Genomic DNA, 17,524 nt, shown 5'->3' with positions numbered 1-17,524 from the left:
TGACATAGTTTTTCATATTTAAAATGCATTTATTAAATATAAAAGTGTTGAAAAGGCATTATTTTTCTTAATTAGAAAAATGTTGATTTTTTTACTTACTCTAGATACCTGTAAATCTGTATATTTTTTTATACATTTATGTAATGTCTAATTCGATTGTGTTTTCCCTCAAGAGACCTTGGTAACGATATACTTCACGTCCGAATTGGAGTTAATTTGAAAGAAATATTGAATGTATAAGTTGTTTGAATAAAACGGAACTTCAATGTGGAAAAAAATTAAGTTGTCCCACACCACACGGATCCATGGAAAGGTAAAAATTTATTGGATTTATAAAGCATATGATCTCTTACCATTTAATTAAATGGTAAGAGTCCAAGTGAGGTATCACAAAAGCACCCACGTTGTGTGCTACCCAAGGTTTTGAAAACTGGACCAAAGACCGAACCTGTCATCTTACTGGTTCAATGATTCAGGTGGTCCAATCGTCAGACTGGTTTCAAAAACCGGATGATATCATGATTATATTTAATTATATAAAAAATAAAAATAAAAATAAATATTTTTTAAAATTTACGGTTTTGACTGGTTTTATCGGTTCAACCGACCGGTTTTTACCGGTTCGACCGGTTTTCACCGGTTCACATGAATACCAATTTTTATGGCATTTAGGAACCGGATCCGGGACCGGTTTCCGGTTGAACCGGTCGGTCCGATCTGGTTTTCAAAACATGGGTGGTACCATAGTTGCTTGATTTTGTGAATTGTGCGTGTACGCAATGGAGCATAAGGAGCCTTCCATTTAGCAAATTGTCGGACATTGCTACTAAACAAGAGTTGACTGGTCAAGCTAACTTGGACCTAGTGAACTGAGTAGATGTTTAAGTTGACTTAGTGCTCGAAATGACCATTGGTTGGGCCGCCTCAAGCAAACTCCACTAGACTGATTATTTAGTTGATTGTAAATTAAACTAAACAAATGGATATGTAAATTAAACTAGACAAATGGTTGTGTCAATGCCTAGGCTAAACAATTTTGTTAACTAGCATTGTGTCGACTTGACTTACTGTGAACTGAATGGTCAACCTTTTAGCCACTGAGATTGACACATCAAGTTAGCCTATAACTGACACTCAAATGTATCCATAATCTATTTTTTGCCGTTACGACCCCAAATTTATTTGGAACAACAATATTCTTTTAAGGATTGTTAATTGTCAGTATTAAAATCTTTTAGTACATGTTAATTAACACTTATCTTCAAAATTAATATTTTCGGTTTTAGATTAAATTCCACTACTATTAATTGAAAGTTAGATTCATTGCATATTAACAATCAATCTTATTAGCCATTGGGACTGACACATCAACTTACTTGCCGGGGATCACTACTCCCCGAAAAGCGAATAAGATGCAACAATAATCTGCCAACTTACCCGTCCCTCTGGGACTCTTGATGCAAACACTTCAATCAGTGCCTTCTTGTCTCATTGGTTTTACCAGCCGGGCTTTATGCCTTTAAAGCTTTATAAGGAGGTTCATTAATCACCTATGCAAATATGAACTTAACAGCTCGAATCAACAGGGAGAAGCAATATACCAGAGGAAAATACTTGTTATAGGGCTGTTGTTATTACTGTGGATAAAACCTTACTTCTTTCCACAGCATGTCTTGTCCGACTTGTTGTTCCTGATACCTAATACTCAAATATGTCCATGTTTAGTTTCTTGCAATTATGATCCCAAATTAATTTCCTTGTCTTTTTAGGATCGTTAGTTCTCGGTATTAAAATGTTTTAATAAAGGTTAATTAACACTTATTTTCTAGATTAATAATTTTGGTTTCAAATTGAAAAGGCATCAACAACTATTTTCTATCTCGCCACATTAAACCTTGCGACATTCTTGACCGAAATCGCTCTCTAACTTGTTGAATATGAGGCTATGATCATAAAGTATGTATGATAGGTGCTTAAAAGTGTTCAAATTTAATGTGTCATAACTGCATATTTAAGGGACAGTGGACGCTTTATACGACATATATTGCAAATCATCAATAGCCTAAGAACTATGGAATTATTGAACCATAAGTAAAAAAAAAAGAGGATATTAGGACTAGAAATTTTATGGTGAGCTTCTTAATCTTTAAGATGGTTTATACAAAGATCACAACGATTCAGGTAAAAAAAAGTAAGTATTATGCTTCATGACCTCTATGTTAGGAGAATGACCATTAGTGAAACATATAATGTTGTAAATATGATTCAACAATTACCTTCCGATAAGTAGATTCCAAGGACAACTTAAAGCACAAACACAAGGAGATGCCCTAAGACAAGGAAGAACTGGTGGATAACATAATGGCTCAAAAGAGTATATACTTTCCTACTCAACTAAGGAAGATCTAGTGGATAATGTTCAACCATCAAAAGGCGTATAAATGCATATAAGAGCCCTAAGACGATAATGAAAAATAAGGGTTAGTACCAACTTAATTGTATTCATTAGATGGTGACAAACCTTGGAATAAATAACCCTATACCATTAACCAAACTTATAAGTCTGAATAATCTATCTTAATAACATGTTTATATTGACATGATAAATAAATAATTGTCATATAAGAAAAAAGTCCTTGAAGATAAAGTCATTACAATCTGCTAACTAGATTGTTATGGTTGATCTTTGTTTGTTAAGGCTTGAGCCGTTAATGGATGTAACCTTGTGGATCTTATAACACCTGGTTTCTAGTATGTGGTTTATGTATTAATCTTCTTTAAGCTAAGTTGTATTTAACATTTTTAGTGGCTTACATGTGCGGCTACTTGATGTTCGTGGTGCGAGCTATGTCATTAAGTAGCGACGTGATCTTATGTTGGTCGCATCGCGAAGTCGTCACAACCCAAAACCCTAGGTCTTGGGCCTTGAGCCCTATTTAAGGAATGATTTTTTAGGGTTTTCTCTATTCTTATCATTCATCATTTCCAGAGAAAACTCTAGTGTCTCTTGGTGCTCTTGAGCTTATTTTACAACTTTGGTGTCTTTTGGTGCTTTTAGAAGAACAAGTTTGCTTCATGGTGTAAAGGAAGGCCCTCTGCAAAGAATTTCCAACATCTTACCTTGCCTTTAGACCTTTATGGTATTCAAGGTCCAAACTTCATACATCATGAGTTGTAGATCTAGGTTTATAAGCTTATTCATGGTCCCTACTTATTGTTTGGATTGAGTTTGGAAAACTCCAAACCTAAAGGTTAAGACTTGGGTCTTATTTGTGACACTTGAATATGATTTTGGTCTTCAATTTTGTGCAATGTAAGGTTGTGGTAACATTTCTATTCTTTTTGACATAGATATAGAGATATTGGTATTTGGAGTATCCAAATGGATAAAGTTATCAAGACCATATTTTGATGAAATATATATAGAGTTTGATCACTTTAAAACTTAAAGGATTAAAACCTTAGTGAAAAGTTGGTTGCATCACCAAAAAGCACAACACAAAAATTATGGGTGCAACGACACGAGTCATGTTGGCTAGTCATGACTGTTTTGTCTAGTAGTGTTTACAGTGTGACTAAGGAGAAGGTCGTGATATGGTTGACTGTTGATCGTTTGTTTTTTTACAAGTTTGACTTCTCGGTCAAACTTTTTAGGTTTGAGTTATAGATTGAGGTTGGACTTCTGATAAATTAAAAGTGGTTCATGTTAGCAGTTCATTCCTCTAAGATTGTAAGTTTGTAGTTGTTAACATCATGCGAGTTTTCTTACTATACTATGTAGGACACTTGGTGTCAATACATGCTAGATTGTCTTTGTAAATTTTGTATGAAAGACTATAAGGGGACCATATCATATGTATGAAAGACTTTGGAAGGACCATGACACTTGCATGAAAGACTATGGGGGGACCATAATAGGAAAGACTGCAAGGGGACTGCAGCAACTAAAGTGAAAATAAGACTATGGGGGACCCTAATATTCACATGCATACGTGATACTTTGGAGAACTCACTAAAATTTGTACTTACTCGTTTAAGTTTAAATATTTTAAGTTGTTCTGGTAGCAAAAGAAAAGGCACGATTTAATTGCATCACATCCATGAATATGTTTTGGAGATTCACGCTTATTTGATTTTACTATCTTGTTATTACTCTGGTTTTTTTTATTATGGTTTGTCAAACTTAAAACAAATGATTGTTATTACTCTTTTGAGAATGAGATTTGCATGATTATCTTTACTTTAAAAATGAGAATTTTAGTTTAAATTTAGAGTGTTACATATCTTCTAGTTCAAGTACTCACTGAACAAAGAATCCTATAAGTTCAAGTATGCTCCATCAAGCTATGACCAAATGATTTAAAACAACTTCAAGGATCTTATAATTCAATAATGTGTTTACCAAAGCAACTAGTAAGTTCGATTTTAATCAATTTAAGATTAAATGAAAATTAGGGACCAATTTCACATTATAAAATAATATAATTTCACATATTTATTTAAATCAGTGATTAAAATTTATATAACTAAAAAAACTCTTAATTAATACTTTATTTAAAATAATTAATTAATAATTTTGAGTTTTTATTATAAAAGTTTAATTAATTTAGTAATCGTGGTTTCAATGGTTTATAAACTAGTTATATAATATGCATGTATATATTTTATGTATTTCAACATAACTTTTGTCTTTCTTCTTATAAAAATGTTTGCTCTTTTTTTTTTTTTTTTTTTTTTTTTGTATAGATACTTATTTGTAGGGTTTCTTTTTATTTAATGGTATAAAAACTAAAGAAATTCTAGCCCAGTGGCGGACTAGTATCAAGTGTCGTCATACCTCACTGATGTCAAAAGTTCAAGTCCAGTCCGAGACATATGTGGATGTAAGAGTAGTTTAGTAGCATATTAAATTTTCCGTTAAAAAATGAAAGTCATTCCTACACAACAATTTTTCTAAATGTATAAAAACTTGTTTTTTCTTTTATAAGAGATATTACCTATTTGATCGGTATTTACTCTTTCTAATAGTTGCGGTAGGACTTTTATTTAAAACTACGTTGTTTTTTTTAATGCAGATTAAAATTAATGAACATAATGACAAAATATAATACTTTATATGTTATTAACTTAGGTTCGAAGGAGTGGTGTCAAGTTTTTCACGGTTCACGTAGGCGTCACCTAGGATTTGCCAAACCCCTTCAAATTTTTATCATTTATATAGTGTGGGTTGCCACATTTGTCGTGCTATTTTTTCCCTAAAAGTAATTAATATAAAAAATAAACATTTCAAACTATTATTTTTTAAAACTAAATTTTCATTAAACTTCAAAAGAAAATTACAACAATAAAAAAAACATAAAATTTCAAACTAGGAACCTAGAAATTTAAACAATGAAACCATGACCCTAAAATAACGAACTCTAGATGTTGTATTTTTTTTCGCAACCTCCGCTTTTGCTTTCATCGTCAGTTTTTTTTTTCACGTCCGGTGAGAATGTTAGTGTCTCTCGTTAAGATCGCCACAACATTTTTTTTTTCTTTCTCTTATGCGACCACCAAATATTGTTCCAAAAACAACTTGAAGTTGTTCGTTTTGGTTGTTAGTTGGTCGATGTCACCCGAACCACTTGCCGTCACTTTTCTCTTTCGTTTGACTCGGTCTCTTCCCATGGGACAAGTAAGAACCTCAAAAGGCTCATTTTCATTGAGGTCAATCCTTACATGTGCATCGAACGATTGATTATGCGTCGTTTCAGATGTTTTGGTTCTTTTAGAAGAACCACCTGTAAAGATTTCAGAAGTGTTGATGTCTTGCCATTTTTTTTGACAATTTCACAATATTCGAAACATGAAGAAATTTGAAATTCGCCCCTTTTTTATTCCGGTAAACTTCAAGAGCTTTTTGCAAAATTATTTCGTCATTTGCATCACTTTACCATTGTTGTTTGACACTTGAAAACACCACATCAAACTCCGTCACCATTTTGTTGAAATTTCTCCACTTCGAGTAAATTTGGTCTTTTTTCTGGTAGCCTCCAAGATTCATCCCCGTGGGAAAACGCCGTGTATTTTCCGGAAAAAAAAAAGTTGGACAATCTTGGTTGTTTCCGACCAACGAATATTTAGAAACATCCACCCACACACGAGTCAACACATTTTCTTCGGCCGGTGTCCATTGGCTTGGAGTTGCCTTTCCATTTTTCTTGGGCTGTGGTCGAATCTCTTCTGGTTTCGATTCCATTTCGGGGACGAGTTCAGGTTCTCCATGAGTTTGGAATTGGGTTTGGAAATTCATTGGATTTGTGAAGATCGTCAAATGGATTGGAATCATTTCCCATTTGAGATTGAAGTTGGAATGATAAGTTTATTTGAGGTTGGTTTTTGAAATTGAGATTGGTTTTGGTATTGAGTTGGTTTTGAGATTGAAATGGGCAGTAAACACCACCAAAGTGTAAATTTGGAGGTGAATAAATAAGCTGAACGTTTAGCTTTGAATGGAATTTGGTGAAGAAAGTGAGATTGAGTTTATGTTTTGGGTGTTTCTTTTGGTATTTTTTGGAGCTTTTGGGTTGGAAGGAGAAACTATTTTTTTCACAAAAATTATGTTGTTTGAGTGAAAAAATAAAAAGGTTAAGTGGGATTAATATATGATATTTATATAGGGTAAAAAGAGGGTATTCTTTCATTTTTTTTGAAAAAAATGGACAGTTTGACCAAGGTAACGTTAAAAAGTTAAAATATCCAACCACTTTACTGTCTTTCATTGACATTTTCCCAACGAGTTGCCGAGCCGAGCTTGACATGACATGCCGAGTTCTGGGCCCGATGTTCGTTGAGGTAACCGAGTCACTCACCGAGATCCCTCCATCCGGTCTAAAGATAATACGAAAAAAAAAATGAAGACAAATTTAAGGTTTATTTTATAAATATCCATTAACAGAATCAATCCTATATTTATGCCATATCTTTTTTTTTTTAAAACCATATATATCTCAAGAACGAAAAAGTAAAGTGTTCCTATGGAAACTGTTAAATTATACCCAAATATAATAAAAACGTTTATGTAAAGACAAAATCTGTATATAAAAATGATCGTTGCTAAATATATTCCCTATCAACAGTTAAACTCGAGGGGTACTTAAGTCCTTTTATATTCAAGGATTACATGTTTGAAATGTTTTTGAGAAAAAAGGGACCAAAGTCTAGAAACATATATTTGGAGGGATGAGAGTGCAAAATTCCAAAAGGTATTGGTTGGTTGGTGAAGTCGCCTATAGTAGCGCCCCCATTCTATAGAAGTTGTAGAACTCACCACATCATCCGCCCCAGTGTGTGTTTTTAGGTGAAGAAAGCAGAGTGAGTGCTGTTTGTTCTTGGTGAGAGAAAGAGAGAGAGAGATTCACGCACGAATCGCTAGGTAAAACTTAGAATTACTGTGTAGCAATGGATTCGGATTATGGAGTTCCAAGAGAGCTTTCTGATCTGCAAAAGAATCGATCTCTGTACAAACCTGAGCTTCCCCCTTGTCTTCAGGTTTCTCTTTTACAATCTAGGTCGCAAGTTACTAACTGTGTTCTTCAGATTTGTACACATATCTACATGCATCTGTTGGCATTGTATTGATTTTGATGTGTTTCATATAAGTTAAATCGTGAATCGAATCAAGGGTTTATGTTTAAAGGTTTTGAATATTCGGTGATTCGATGAGATTGAAAGCGAAATAGATCTGACATATGTAGATCACGTGTTTTGTGATCTATTCGTTTTCGTTTCGCCTTTTCTCGCCCTTTATTCGCGTCACCTTTTTGATTGCTTTGGGTCTGTTTTCGGATTTAGTTTGACTGCTTTAATTGTTCGAATAGCATCTAAATGCTATGGTTTCTTTTCTTCTGTTATAAATCTAGCGATTTCAGAGATTTAGTTTGGGTTTTAGTTTTCTTTTCATCAATCATGCTTCTAATATTAAACCAAACATTTTTTTGGTGTGGCATAAGATACGGGCAATATGACCTAGGGATCCAAAAGATAGGTTGTAATGTTGTATAAAGTTTCAAACTTATAACCTTCATGTGCTTAAAAGAGAGTGATTTGATGATATTTCACATATTGAAAAAACTGCATTTTAAGTGGTGATAGTGATGCATGTTTGACTTTTTTTTGAACTTATCCTAACTTAATAACTATCATGTTCTTAAAAGAGAGCGATTCAATGTTATGTGAAATACTGAAGAAACTGCATTTAGTGGTGATAGAGTGATGCATGTTTGACTTTTTTTTGAACTTATACCTATTATCATATTTTGTGCTTGAAAGAGTGTACATCATGTTTGACTTTTTTGACACCTTATTTTGGTCATATTTAATTCATACATGTCTTTGTGCACAGGGAACAACTGTGCGAGTAGAATTTGGTGATGCAACTGCTGCAGCTGATCCTTCAGGTGCTCATGCCATTGCTCGTTCATTTCCTCACACTTATGGTCAACCATTGGCTCATTTCCTCAGAGCAACAGCTAAAGGATCCAATGCTCAGATCATTAATGAGCACCCTGCAGTAAAGTAAGGGTTCCCTTTATTCAGTTTCTTTCTTTCATGTCAGATTTGCAATAATCATATGAAAATATCATGAACAAATAATAACATGGGTATAAATTATAATATCATTGTTCCAGGGTTGGGCTGGTTTTTTGTGGTAGACAATCTCCTGGAGGACATAATGTTGTTTGGGGACTTCATGAAGCTCTCAAAAGTCACAACCCTAAAAGCACTTTGCTTGGATTTCTTGGTAAACATTTTATCACTTCCTTTTTCATTTGTGAGTTTGGGTTTTAGTCTTTTACTCATAAGAATTTTGTTATGCGCATGTTTAGGTGGTTCTGAAGGTTTATTTGCTCAAAAAACTCTCGAGATCACAGACGACATTCTTGCAACCTACAAAAATCAAGGTACTTAATGAGAAATATAATTTGGTTGTTCTTTCTTTCTAGTTTCTTCGAGTAATTTCATATATGACTATTTGAATCCTTTGAAGGTGGTTATGATCTATTGGGAAGAACAAAGGACCAAATAAGAACCACAGAGCAAGTAAATTCTGCCATGGCTGCATGCAAGGCCTTGAATTTAGATGGCTTAGTCATTGTTGGAGGTATAATGTAACACAATTATCAACAATAATGTTTTTTGTCAGATTATATACTAACAACACTTGTTTGTTTTTCTTTAAAGGTGTAACATCTAACACAGATGCTGCTCAACTTGCTGAGACTTTTGCTGAAGCAAAGTGCACTACAAAGGTTTATAATTTGTCACACACCAAAATTTCATTTTCCTTGTATATGCCACTAGAATATTTGTAATTTTGCAGGTTGTTGGAGTACCTGTTACCTTGAATGGAGATCTTAAGAACCAATTTGTTGAAGCAAATGTTGGTTTTGATACTATCTGTAAGGTTAACTCTCAACTCATCAGTAACGTCTGCACAGATGCTCTTTCTGCTGAAAAGGTAATAATCACTTGACTCTTGAATACATTGATTCTTTATAATTTTTATTTTTAAAAACTAATTTGTTTTCTTTCTTTACAGTACTACTATTTTATCCGACTCATGGGTAGGAAGGCATCTCATGTTGCTGTGGAGTGCACTCTCCAATCACATCCTAACATGGTACCCTTACATTTCTGTCCATTATACACACTTTATATCTAATTTATCTTGTTCCCCAAATTACCCTTGTGTATCTTTCCTTGTAGGTTATTCTTGCTGAAGAAGTTGCTGCTTCAAAGCTTACCATTTTTGACATAACAAAACAGATTTGTGATGCCGTGCAAGCTAGGGCAGAACAAGGTATTTGACTATTGTTGTTGATATGGTAATAATGGTTATTGATGTAATCATATTGTTTTGATTTTTTTTTTTTATTTTTTATTATTCAGGCAAGAATCATGGAGTCATCCTACTTCCAGAAGGACTTATCGAAAGCATTCCAGAAGTTTATGCACTTTTGCAGGTAACTAAATCTTTTACAACAGTAATTTCTTTCTTTCCAGTTAGTTAATTAATGCTATGAATATTAACAGTTTAATATAATATGTTGTACTTTCAGGAAATTCATAGTCTTTTGAGACAAGGAGTTTCTGCTGATAAAATATCGACACAACTCTCACCTTGGGCTTCTGCTTTGTTTGAATTTTTGCCACCCTTTATTAGGAAACAGGTTTTTCTTTTTTTTTTTTTTTAAAAAAAAAAAATATATGTAATTAGTTAATTACTAATTAATTAATTATTCATTTCTTGTAAAAACCTGTTATCTCAATGCTCATATCTATCATCTTTATTTTTGCAGATTCTCCTCCACCCTGAGTCAGATGACTCGGCTCAGTTGTCTCAGATTGAAACAGAAAAGCTTCTTGCAGAACTTGTGGAAGCGGAAATCAATAAACGACTGGTAAGACACAAAATTAGCAAAATACTTTGAATTTAGTTGCTTATGTTAGCATCCATTTAACCCTATAATTTATGGTTATAAATAAGCTTCTAGCTGTACTTATGGTTATACTTATGATTCATTATCTTTGGATATGTAAACAGAAAGAAGGTACATACAAGGGGAAGAAATTCAACGCCATCTGTCACTTTTTTGGGTATCAAGCTCGGGGTTCTTTACCATCAAAATTCGATTGTGACTATGCCTATGTAAGTTTCTTCACTTTTAACCAATTGTAAAATATAAATTCAAAATATTTAACTAAATTGGAAGTAATTTTGTTATTGTAGGTGCTTGGACATAGTTGTTACCATATTCTAGCATCTGGTTTAAACGGTTACATGGCAACTGTCACTAACCTCAAGAATCCTTCAAACAAATGGCGCTGTGGTGCTGCTCCAATAACAGTATGTCATATACTTTTTATTTAAATATCAGATTTTTATTACGTATGATGTGTTGACTTATTTTGACCTTTTTTGAAGGCTATGATGACAGTGAAGCATTATGGCCGTGGGTCAGGGTCAGGGGCCATAACACTTGGCAAACCTGTAGTCCATCCTGCTACTGTGGACTTGAGAGGCAGAGTATACGAGTATGTGATATCATTTCATTTTTTATTTTTATTTTTATGGAAAGAAAGAAAGAAAGAAACTTGAAATGCAATCTCATTAATGGCACAGGTTGCTTAGACAAAATGCAACAAGATTCTTGATGGATGATGTGTACAGAAACCCCGGGCCCCTTCAGTTTGATGGGCCAGGTGCTGATTCTAAAGCTGTCAGCTTGTGTGTGGAGGATCTTGATTACATGGGTCGTATTAAGGAATTAAACGAATACCTTGACAAGGTTCTGAATTTTAAATCCTTCTTTCTGTGTTATGTCAAAACATATCATATGTATGTATATATAGATTTATTATGAGATTAAGTTTGTGTTAATTTGTATTTTGTACTACAGGTGAGAACGATAGTGAAACCAGGGTGCTCTCAGGATGTTTTGAAGGCGGCTTTGAGTGCCATGTCATCAGTGACTGATATTCTATCTGTCATGACCTCACAGCGGTTGGAGTGATGGAAGCAGTACAAGGTGAGGATGTTTTCAACTCATTGTGTGTACTCTTCTTTCAGGTTTTCTATATTTTCTCAAAATTTTAGTGAGTATGAGTTCTCTTTTCAGTTTTAAAGGCAAAACAGTTAGAATGCAACTACTTGTTTTTTTGTTATGTTTTTGTGTGGAATCTTTATAATTACAATTAATGTTTGACATTTTTTTGGTCAATTTCCTGTGTGGTTAATAATTGATATTAATGGGAGATCAAATAATTGTCACGCATTATCTTCCAACTATAGTATATTGTAATTTTTGTATTATCATATAATGCTTTTGCAACATAAGTAGCAAAAACATTACTCCAATCCCATGAAAATGGTGCTTACTTCTAATACCCTCATCATCAGTAGAACTTGGCCGTTGTCATCTTGGATCTCTAACTCCCTTTTCTTTTTCTCTATAGCTTTAGCAAGCTTGAACCATTTTTTCCCCTTTCTTTTATCTCCAATCTCATGTTAGTTACTGTAATTTTTTTGGATAAAGAATTTCGTATCAATCTGGATTATTATCAAAAGTAAAATAAAACAACCTATTTAAAAGTTTTACTTGCAATTCAATGCACAACTCTTATTTTTTAGAAAAAAACCTTCTTATTGGTTTATATATATTAATATGTTAAAGAATCAAATCTTTTAAACAATATACAAATAATTGATTTTCTGATAATTTCAGCATCAAATATCAAAATCACATTATAATCATCTCGTGTATCATGTGTTAATACAATTATATCTAATTTCAATGTTCGAATTCGAATATCACATGATCATTTTATATGTTCACATTCAATGACCTCTTAAGTAAATAATAGATTATAATTTTTGAATAAAAAACATCTTTTATGTTTCTATATTTTGAGACAACCAACTTTTTTATTCTTTTTGAAAGTCTTAATAATTTATTAGAGACAAGTTAGCAAAAACAAAAATATAAAATTACAAAGGAGTGGACAATATATGATTAAATCACCATGAGTTTATGACAACCAACTCTTTTTTTATTAAAGGGCGACTTAAAATTAAATCATATCAGTAGGTGTTTGGGATAGTTTTAAAAAAAAGCTTATTAGTTTTTTAAAAAGCTAATAAGCTAAAAAAGTATTTATCTATTTAAAAAGTATTTTTTTAAAACAGTTTTTAGGATAGGAAAAAGTAAAGTTTTCAAAAAGCTGGAAAATCTTAATTTTTTAGCTTTATAACCATTTTACTGATGAAAAAGCAGCTTTTCGCATCCAAAGACTTTTTAAAACCAGCTTTTTCTAAAAGTCATAAGCTAATAAACATTTTTCTTAAAAATTACTTTTCATTTAAAAAAGCTAACCCAAACATACCCTTAATATAATCAAATCTTAACTATTTTGTAAGTTAGAATACAAAAGCATACAAGCTTAGTAGTTATTATAAATAATTTTGGTTATTAGGAGTGACTACCACTTATTTGACTATTCCAAAAGTATAGTTTTATCGTTAGGACATCTCCAACCGACTCCTAAACTCCATTTCTTTCTCCATTTTTTCTCTAACCCTATCTCATTTTCACTTTCATTTTTTGAGATGTGAATAATATTCATATCTCCAAAAATGGAGGTGAAGTTTGGTTGCCAATTTTAGTCCCTTTCATTTTTATTTTATACATTTCTAGTTTATTTTATCTACTAATTATAATTTAAATGCAATATTTAATATTTATAATATCACATTATATACTAATTTATATTATATTAATTAATCATAAATATAGAGTTTAATTAGTAGAGGGGTATATTTGATAATATATATAAGTTATAAAAATAGAATATTTTAGGAATATATTTTTTGGGGTAGAAAATGGAGTAGGGTTGGAGATGAAACACTATTTACTTAATTTTTTACTTCATTTATGGAGAAAAAAATAGAGATGGGTTGGAGTTGGTCTTAGAAAATGATCTATACTTCACTTTATTAATATCATTTTAATTTCTTATTTATTTTAATAAACATATAATTATATAATATTTCCTTTAACAATATAAAAATATTTTTTTTAAGCCTAACTAATATTATACTTTTCTTTTATATTAATTAAAAAAGAAAATTTTACATAAACGTAACGGGTAAACGAACAACAAATTGTTAAACAGTTTCTAGTCATTTTCGTCCACATCATCGTCATCTATATACCGTTGTTGTCTTTCGTATATATATGTTCCGTAAAATTATAACAAAGTTTGTGTGTGTTTATGCATTTTGTATCTCTAAAATGCTTGCAAAGTATGGTATTGTACTAGGTACTATTTGTGAATGCAAGTTAAATTCATTGTTCCGATTATATATAAAAATAGCATAACCATTTTTTTCTATTATCATCTTATGTAAAAGTAGAACATCATACATTACTTTTCTTAGTTTTTTTCATGTCCTTTGATCGTTTTGGGTATTTAAGTATATGTCATTTCTTCTTTATGAATCCAAAGCATGTTCCACATCCTTTATTATCCATTTTTGTGCTGTTTTGAACAATTTTCTTTTTTCATCTTGTAGATATGGATACAATTTAACAAATATAATGTACCATGCATATATCTCATCACCAAGATAATAACCATATTTTTACTCATTTCCATTCATAATAAAAGGTAATTCATTAGGTGTTTTGCCCAACAAAATTTTGTTCATTATCGACGATGCACCGATCGTCGTTTGATCATGACATACCAAAGTATCCATGCTAAAACCATAGATCTTGTGACACCACTGCCTCTAGCATTGTTGTAGGATATGCATGTTTATTGACCCCGCCTGCATTGAGATAATTTACCCACATCAAATGCATATAATCAATGCATCCAATCATTCATGAGAAACCGTGTTTATTGCTATGTGCCGCATATAATTGCTCGACATCACTTCTCATTGGATATCGTAAATATATGTTACCATAAAGCTCTACCACATATTCACAAAATTAATACATATATACTCTCGTGCTCATCTCTCAAACATCTTCACATATTCAACTTATACGTCCTTCGTCATGTTGTAATGCCAAATAACGAAGTGTGTTGTATCATCGTAAACACACGTCTCTTTCTAGCATCTCATATCAGTTATCAGTTGAAAGATCTTGTAATTATCTTTCAAATCGTTACCTACACACATAAATACATATCTACTCAAATGATAACGAAGTTTGAATGCATCATTATCGTACAAACAATCATCATCATAGTAGTCATGTACAAAATGTTCGTTTGTAGATTCACGATCCCTATTTAGATATCTTCTACTTCTTTTTGGGGCATTCAAACTTTCACCTAATTGTGCCAGCCACTTGAGGGAATGCATTAAAGAAAAACATGTTCCTCATCTGAAGACGATGATGAATAATTTTTCATAACTAAATTGTGTTTGTGTAAAAGATCGAGTAAAAAGAGTGAAATTTGTGAAAATGCTAGATGATATTTTTAGTATTTGTAAAGATGAAAATAAATATTATTTAAACGACCAAATGATTGATGTCTCCTCCATGCGACGTCTTCAACCATGGTTCGAATTGCAACCAACAATGACAATGCCAACCATGCCACCCTTGCGGAGGTGTTCACGCCGACTACATGCAAAATACGCTCAACCGGGTAGCTTTACCACACCAAAATCATAAAATTAAAATATATTATTATTATTTTTATTTTTTACAACTTCATATCTCAGAAACCCAGTAAGTTTTTCCTTCACTGCTTCTAGGAAGATTCGTTAGCCTCAAACTTTGAAGGTTGATTTTCGATCGACTTCACCATAATCATATAAAATATAAAATATGCTCTTAAAGTTGCATTTAAATAATTGTTATGCTATTTGACATAATTAACCAACTTTATAATGTTTGAATCTAAGACTGTAAACGAACCGAACGTTTAGTAAACCGTTTGATGGGAAGTTCGTTTATATTTGTTTATCTAATAAACTACGAATATAAACAAATATTCTCGTTCGGTTAGTTAAATGAACAAACATAAACAATGGTTTTGTTCGTTCATTTATGTTTGTGAACAGTGGCGGATCCACAACTAAATATAAGTGGGGTCCATTTTCATAAAAAAAAATATAAACGCATAAAATTCAAAACTTTTTTGGGGTTTTGAGGTAAATAAAATGTCAATTGGGGCGATTTAATGTACAAATAAGTGTTAAAAAGGGTGTTTTTAGTAAAAATATGATTTTTGAAGGGTTTATTAATAATAAAAATGGTGGGACACATTTCTAAGTAGGGTTATGCACCCGCTAAATGGGGCTGATCCGTCACTGTTTGTGAATGTTTTAGTCCATTTAAACTTATTTATATTTATTTATGTTCAATTATTTTTTTATTACATTATCATATTAAATGTTCGATTGTGTTTGTTTATATTTGTTGGTAAAGCATGTTTGTGAACATGAATATTGTAATTTTTTTTATTTTATTCCTTCCTGTTAGGCTAATTTAAATGAATGAATATAAACATGATTAACATGACTTTATTTGTGTTTGTGTTTGATCTGTTCGTTTAGGGTCTTAACAAGGTTGTGAATAAGTGATCGGAGCAAGAATATGTGTCTTTCAGCTAAACTGCTAAAGAGTTGTATTGAACTCATATTTCGTTAGATACTATGAAGGTGAAGTTGAATTGACTTGTTTACTCGTTGCTTTATTTAAGATTAAAATACTATTTAAAAAAGAATAAATAAAAACTTATCAATGAAATTAATGATCAAAAGTACATGCAAAATTTCCAAATTATTGTTCGTTTTCATTTGCATAATTGCATTGATAAGATAAAAGTACAAAACTTAAATTTTCAAATATTAATCTCGTTGGTAAGGAGTTCTTGAATTCGATCCCCAACCCATTACATCACCTGTAAACGGGTAATCGGAACCGCTGTTGTTGGTTCCTGCCGCTGCCGTGTTAAAAACAGAAACCCCTCCGCCGCCGCTTGTTACCCCCGAACACTGAGAAGCCGTCGGTTGAACTTGTGCGCTTCCACCTTCCTCTTCCGGCTCATCCAACGGCAGTCTCTCAAACACCGCATTCGCAAAAGACGCCGCCACAAGAACCACCGGGCTGGAAGCAACTAATGTACCAACCGGGATCCCACCCACCACTTGTCCTCCTCCGCCGGCCAAAAATACCGACAACCCACCAGCATTGGGAGGCGCCGGCGGCGGAAGCACCGTGCCTGAAAACGTCAGTATCTCAAACCTCCCATGGAGCGTCACCGCGTTGTTCGAAGGATCCGCAGGCTGACGCAAAGTGACGTCAGCTACGGAGCCTGTCCCGCTCAGAACAGAAACTCCCCTTCCTCTACGGCGAGCGAAAACGTTGAGGCTTTCGACGATGTCTGCGCCGGCGGATACCTCAAGAATGTGAGAGCGAAGGGTGTTGGGGCTATCACGGGTGACGATGACCGGTGGTTTGGGCTTGTTCTTGGATCCTGGTGGACGACCACGGGAACGGCGGGTAGGACCACCACTGCCGTCCGTTTCTTCTGGTGAAGCAGGGTCTAGTAGGTGGTGAATCGAGCTGGGGTGATGTTTATGGTGGTCGTCGTGATCCGCCATTGAAGACCTGTTAAGTCTTGACTTGCAGCAATCTTTAAAGTGCAAACCGGCGGCTTCCACCCACTAAATAAAGACTCCCACGCCTTTATCTTATCCTACATTAATTGTAAAATTAAAACGAATGAAAGGAAAAAAATATATATTATATAAAAGTGTACGACTTTTTATCTCTGTTACTGTTAAACGAATGTTATACTGGTGCGTTATTCGATACATGTTTATTATTAAGTAGAACTTTTAGAAAGAAAATAATAGATTTTAGTTTTTAAAAGTAAGCTGTGTTTCTCCATAAAGAATTAAAGTCAAATTCGGATAATTAGTTCGATATTTTGTCTACTTTTATATCCAAAA

The 17,524-nt window shown here is 33.0% G+C and overlaps 2 protein-coding genes across 2 annotated transcripts; one reads left to right on the top strand and one right to left on the bottom strand.

The window, feature by feature from the left end:
* The first annotated feature begins 7,282 nt into the window (after window positions 1-7,282).
* LOC145014071 (pyrophosphate--fructose 6-phosphate 1-phosphotransferase subunit alpha) lies at window positions 7,283-11,765 on the top strand. The gene is made up of 17 exons (XM_078972440.1): window positions 7,283-7,533; window positions 8,387-8,559; window positions 8,673-8,785; window positions 8,871-8,945; window positions 9,032-9,145; window positions 9,226-9,293; window positions 9,365-9,502; window positions 9,584-9,664; window positions 9,751-9,844; window positions 9,934-10,007; window positions 10,104-10,214; window positions 10,344-10,445; window positions 10,589-10,693; window positions 10,775-10,891; window positions 10,970-11,079; window positions 11,168-11,333; window positions 11,445-11,765. The coding sequence occupies exons 1-17, from the start codon at window positions 7,444-7,446 to the stop codon at window positions 11,556-11,558; spliced, it is 1,845 nt and encodes a 614-aa protein (XP_078828566.1). The 5' UTR covers window positions 7,283-7,443; the 3' UTR covers window positions 11,559-11,765.
* A 4,528-nt stretch (window positions 11,766-16,293) lies between these two features.
* On the bottom strand, window positions 16,294-17,279 carry LOC145014072 (AT-hook motif nuclear-localized protein 27-like). The gene has a single exon (XM_078972441.1). It carries the CDS (start codon window positions 17,171-17,173, stop codon window positions 16,418-16,420), a length of 756 nt encoding a protein of 251 aa, XP_078828567.1. The 5' UTR covers window positions 17,174-17,279; the 3' UTR covers window positions 16,294-16,417.
* Between the last annotated feature and the right edge of the window lie 245 nt (window positions 17,280-17,524).

Source organism: Lactuca saligna, chromosome 9 (genome assembly GCF_052625555.1).
Source record: "Lactuca saligna cultivar CGN05327 chromosome 9, ASM5262555v1, whole genome shotgun sequence".
Taxonomy (NCBI): Eukaryota; Viridiplantae; Streptophyta; class Magnoliopsida; order Asterales; family Asteraceae; genus Lactuca; species Lactuca saligna.
This window is presented reverse-complemented; position numbering and strand designations above follow the sequence as displayed.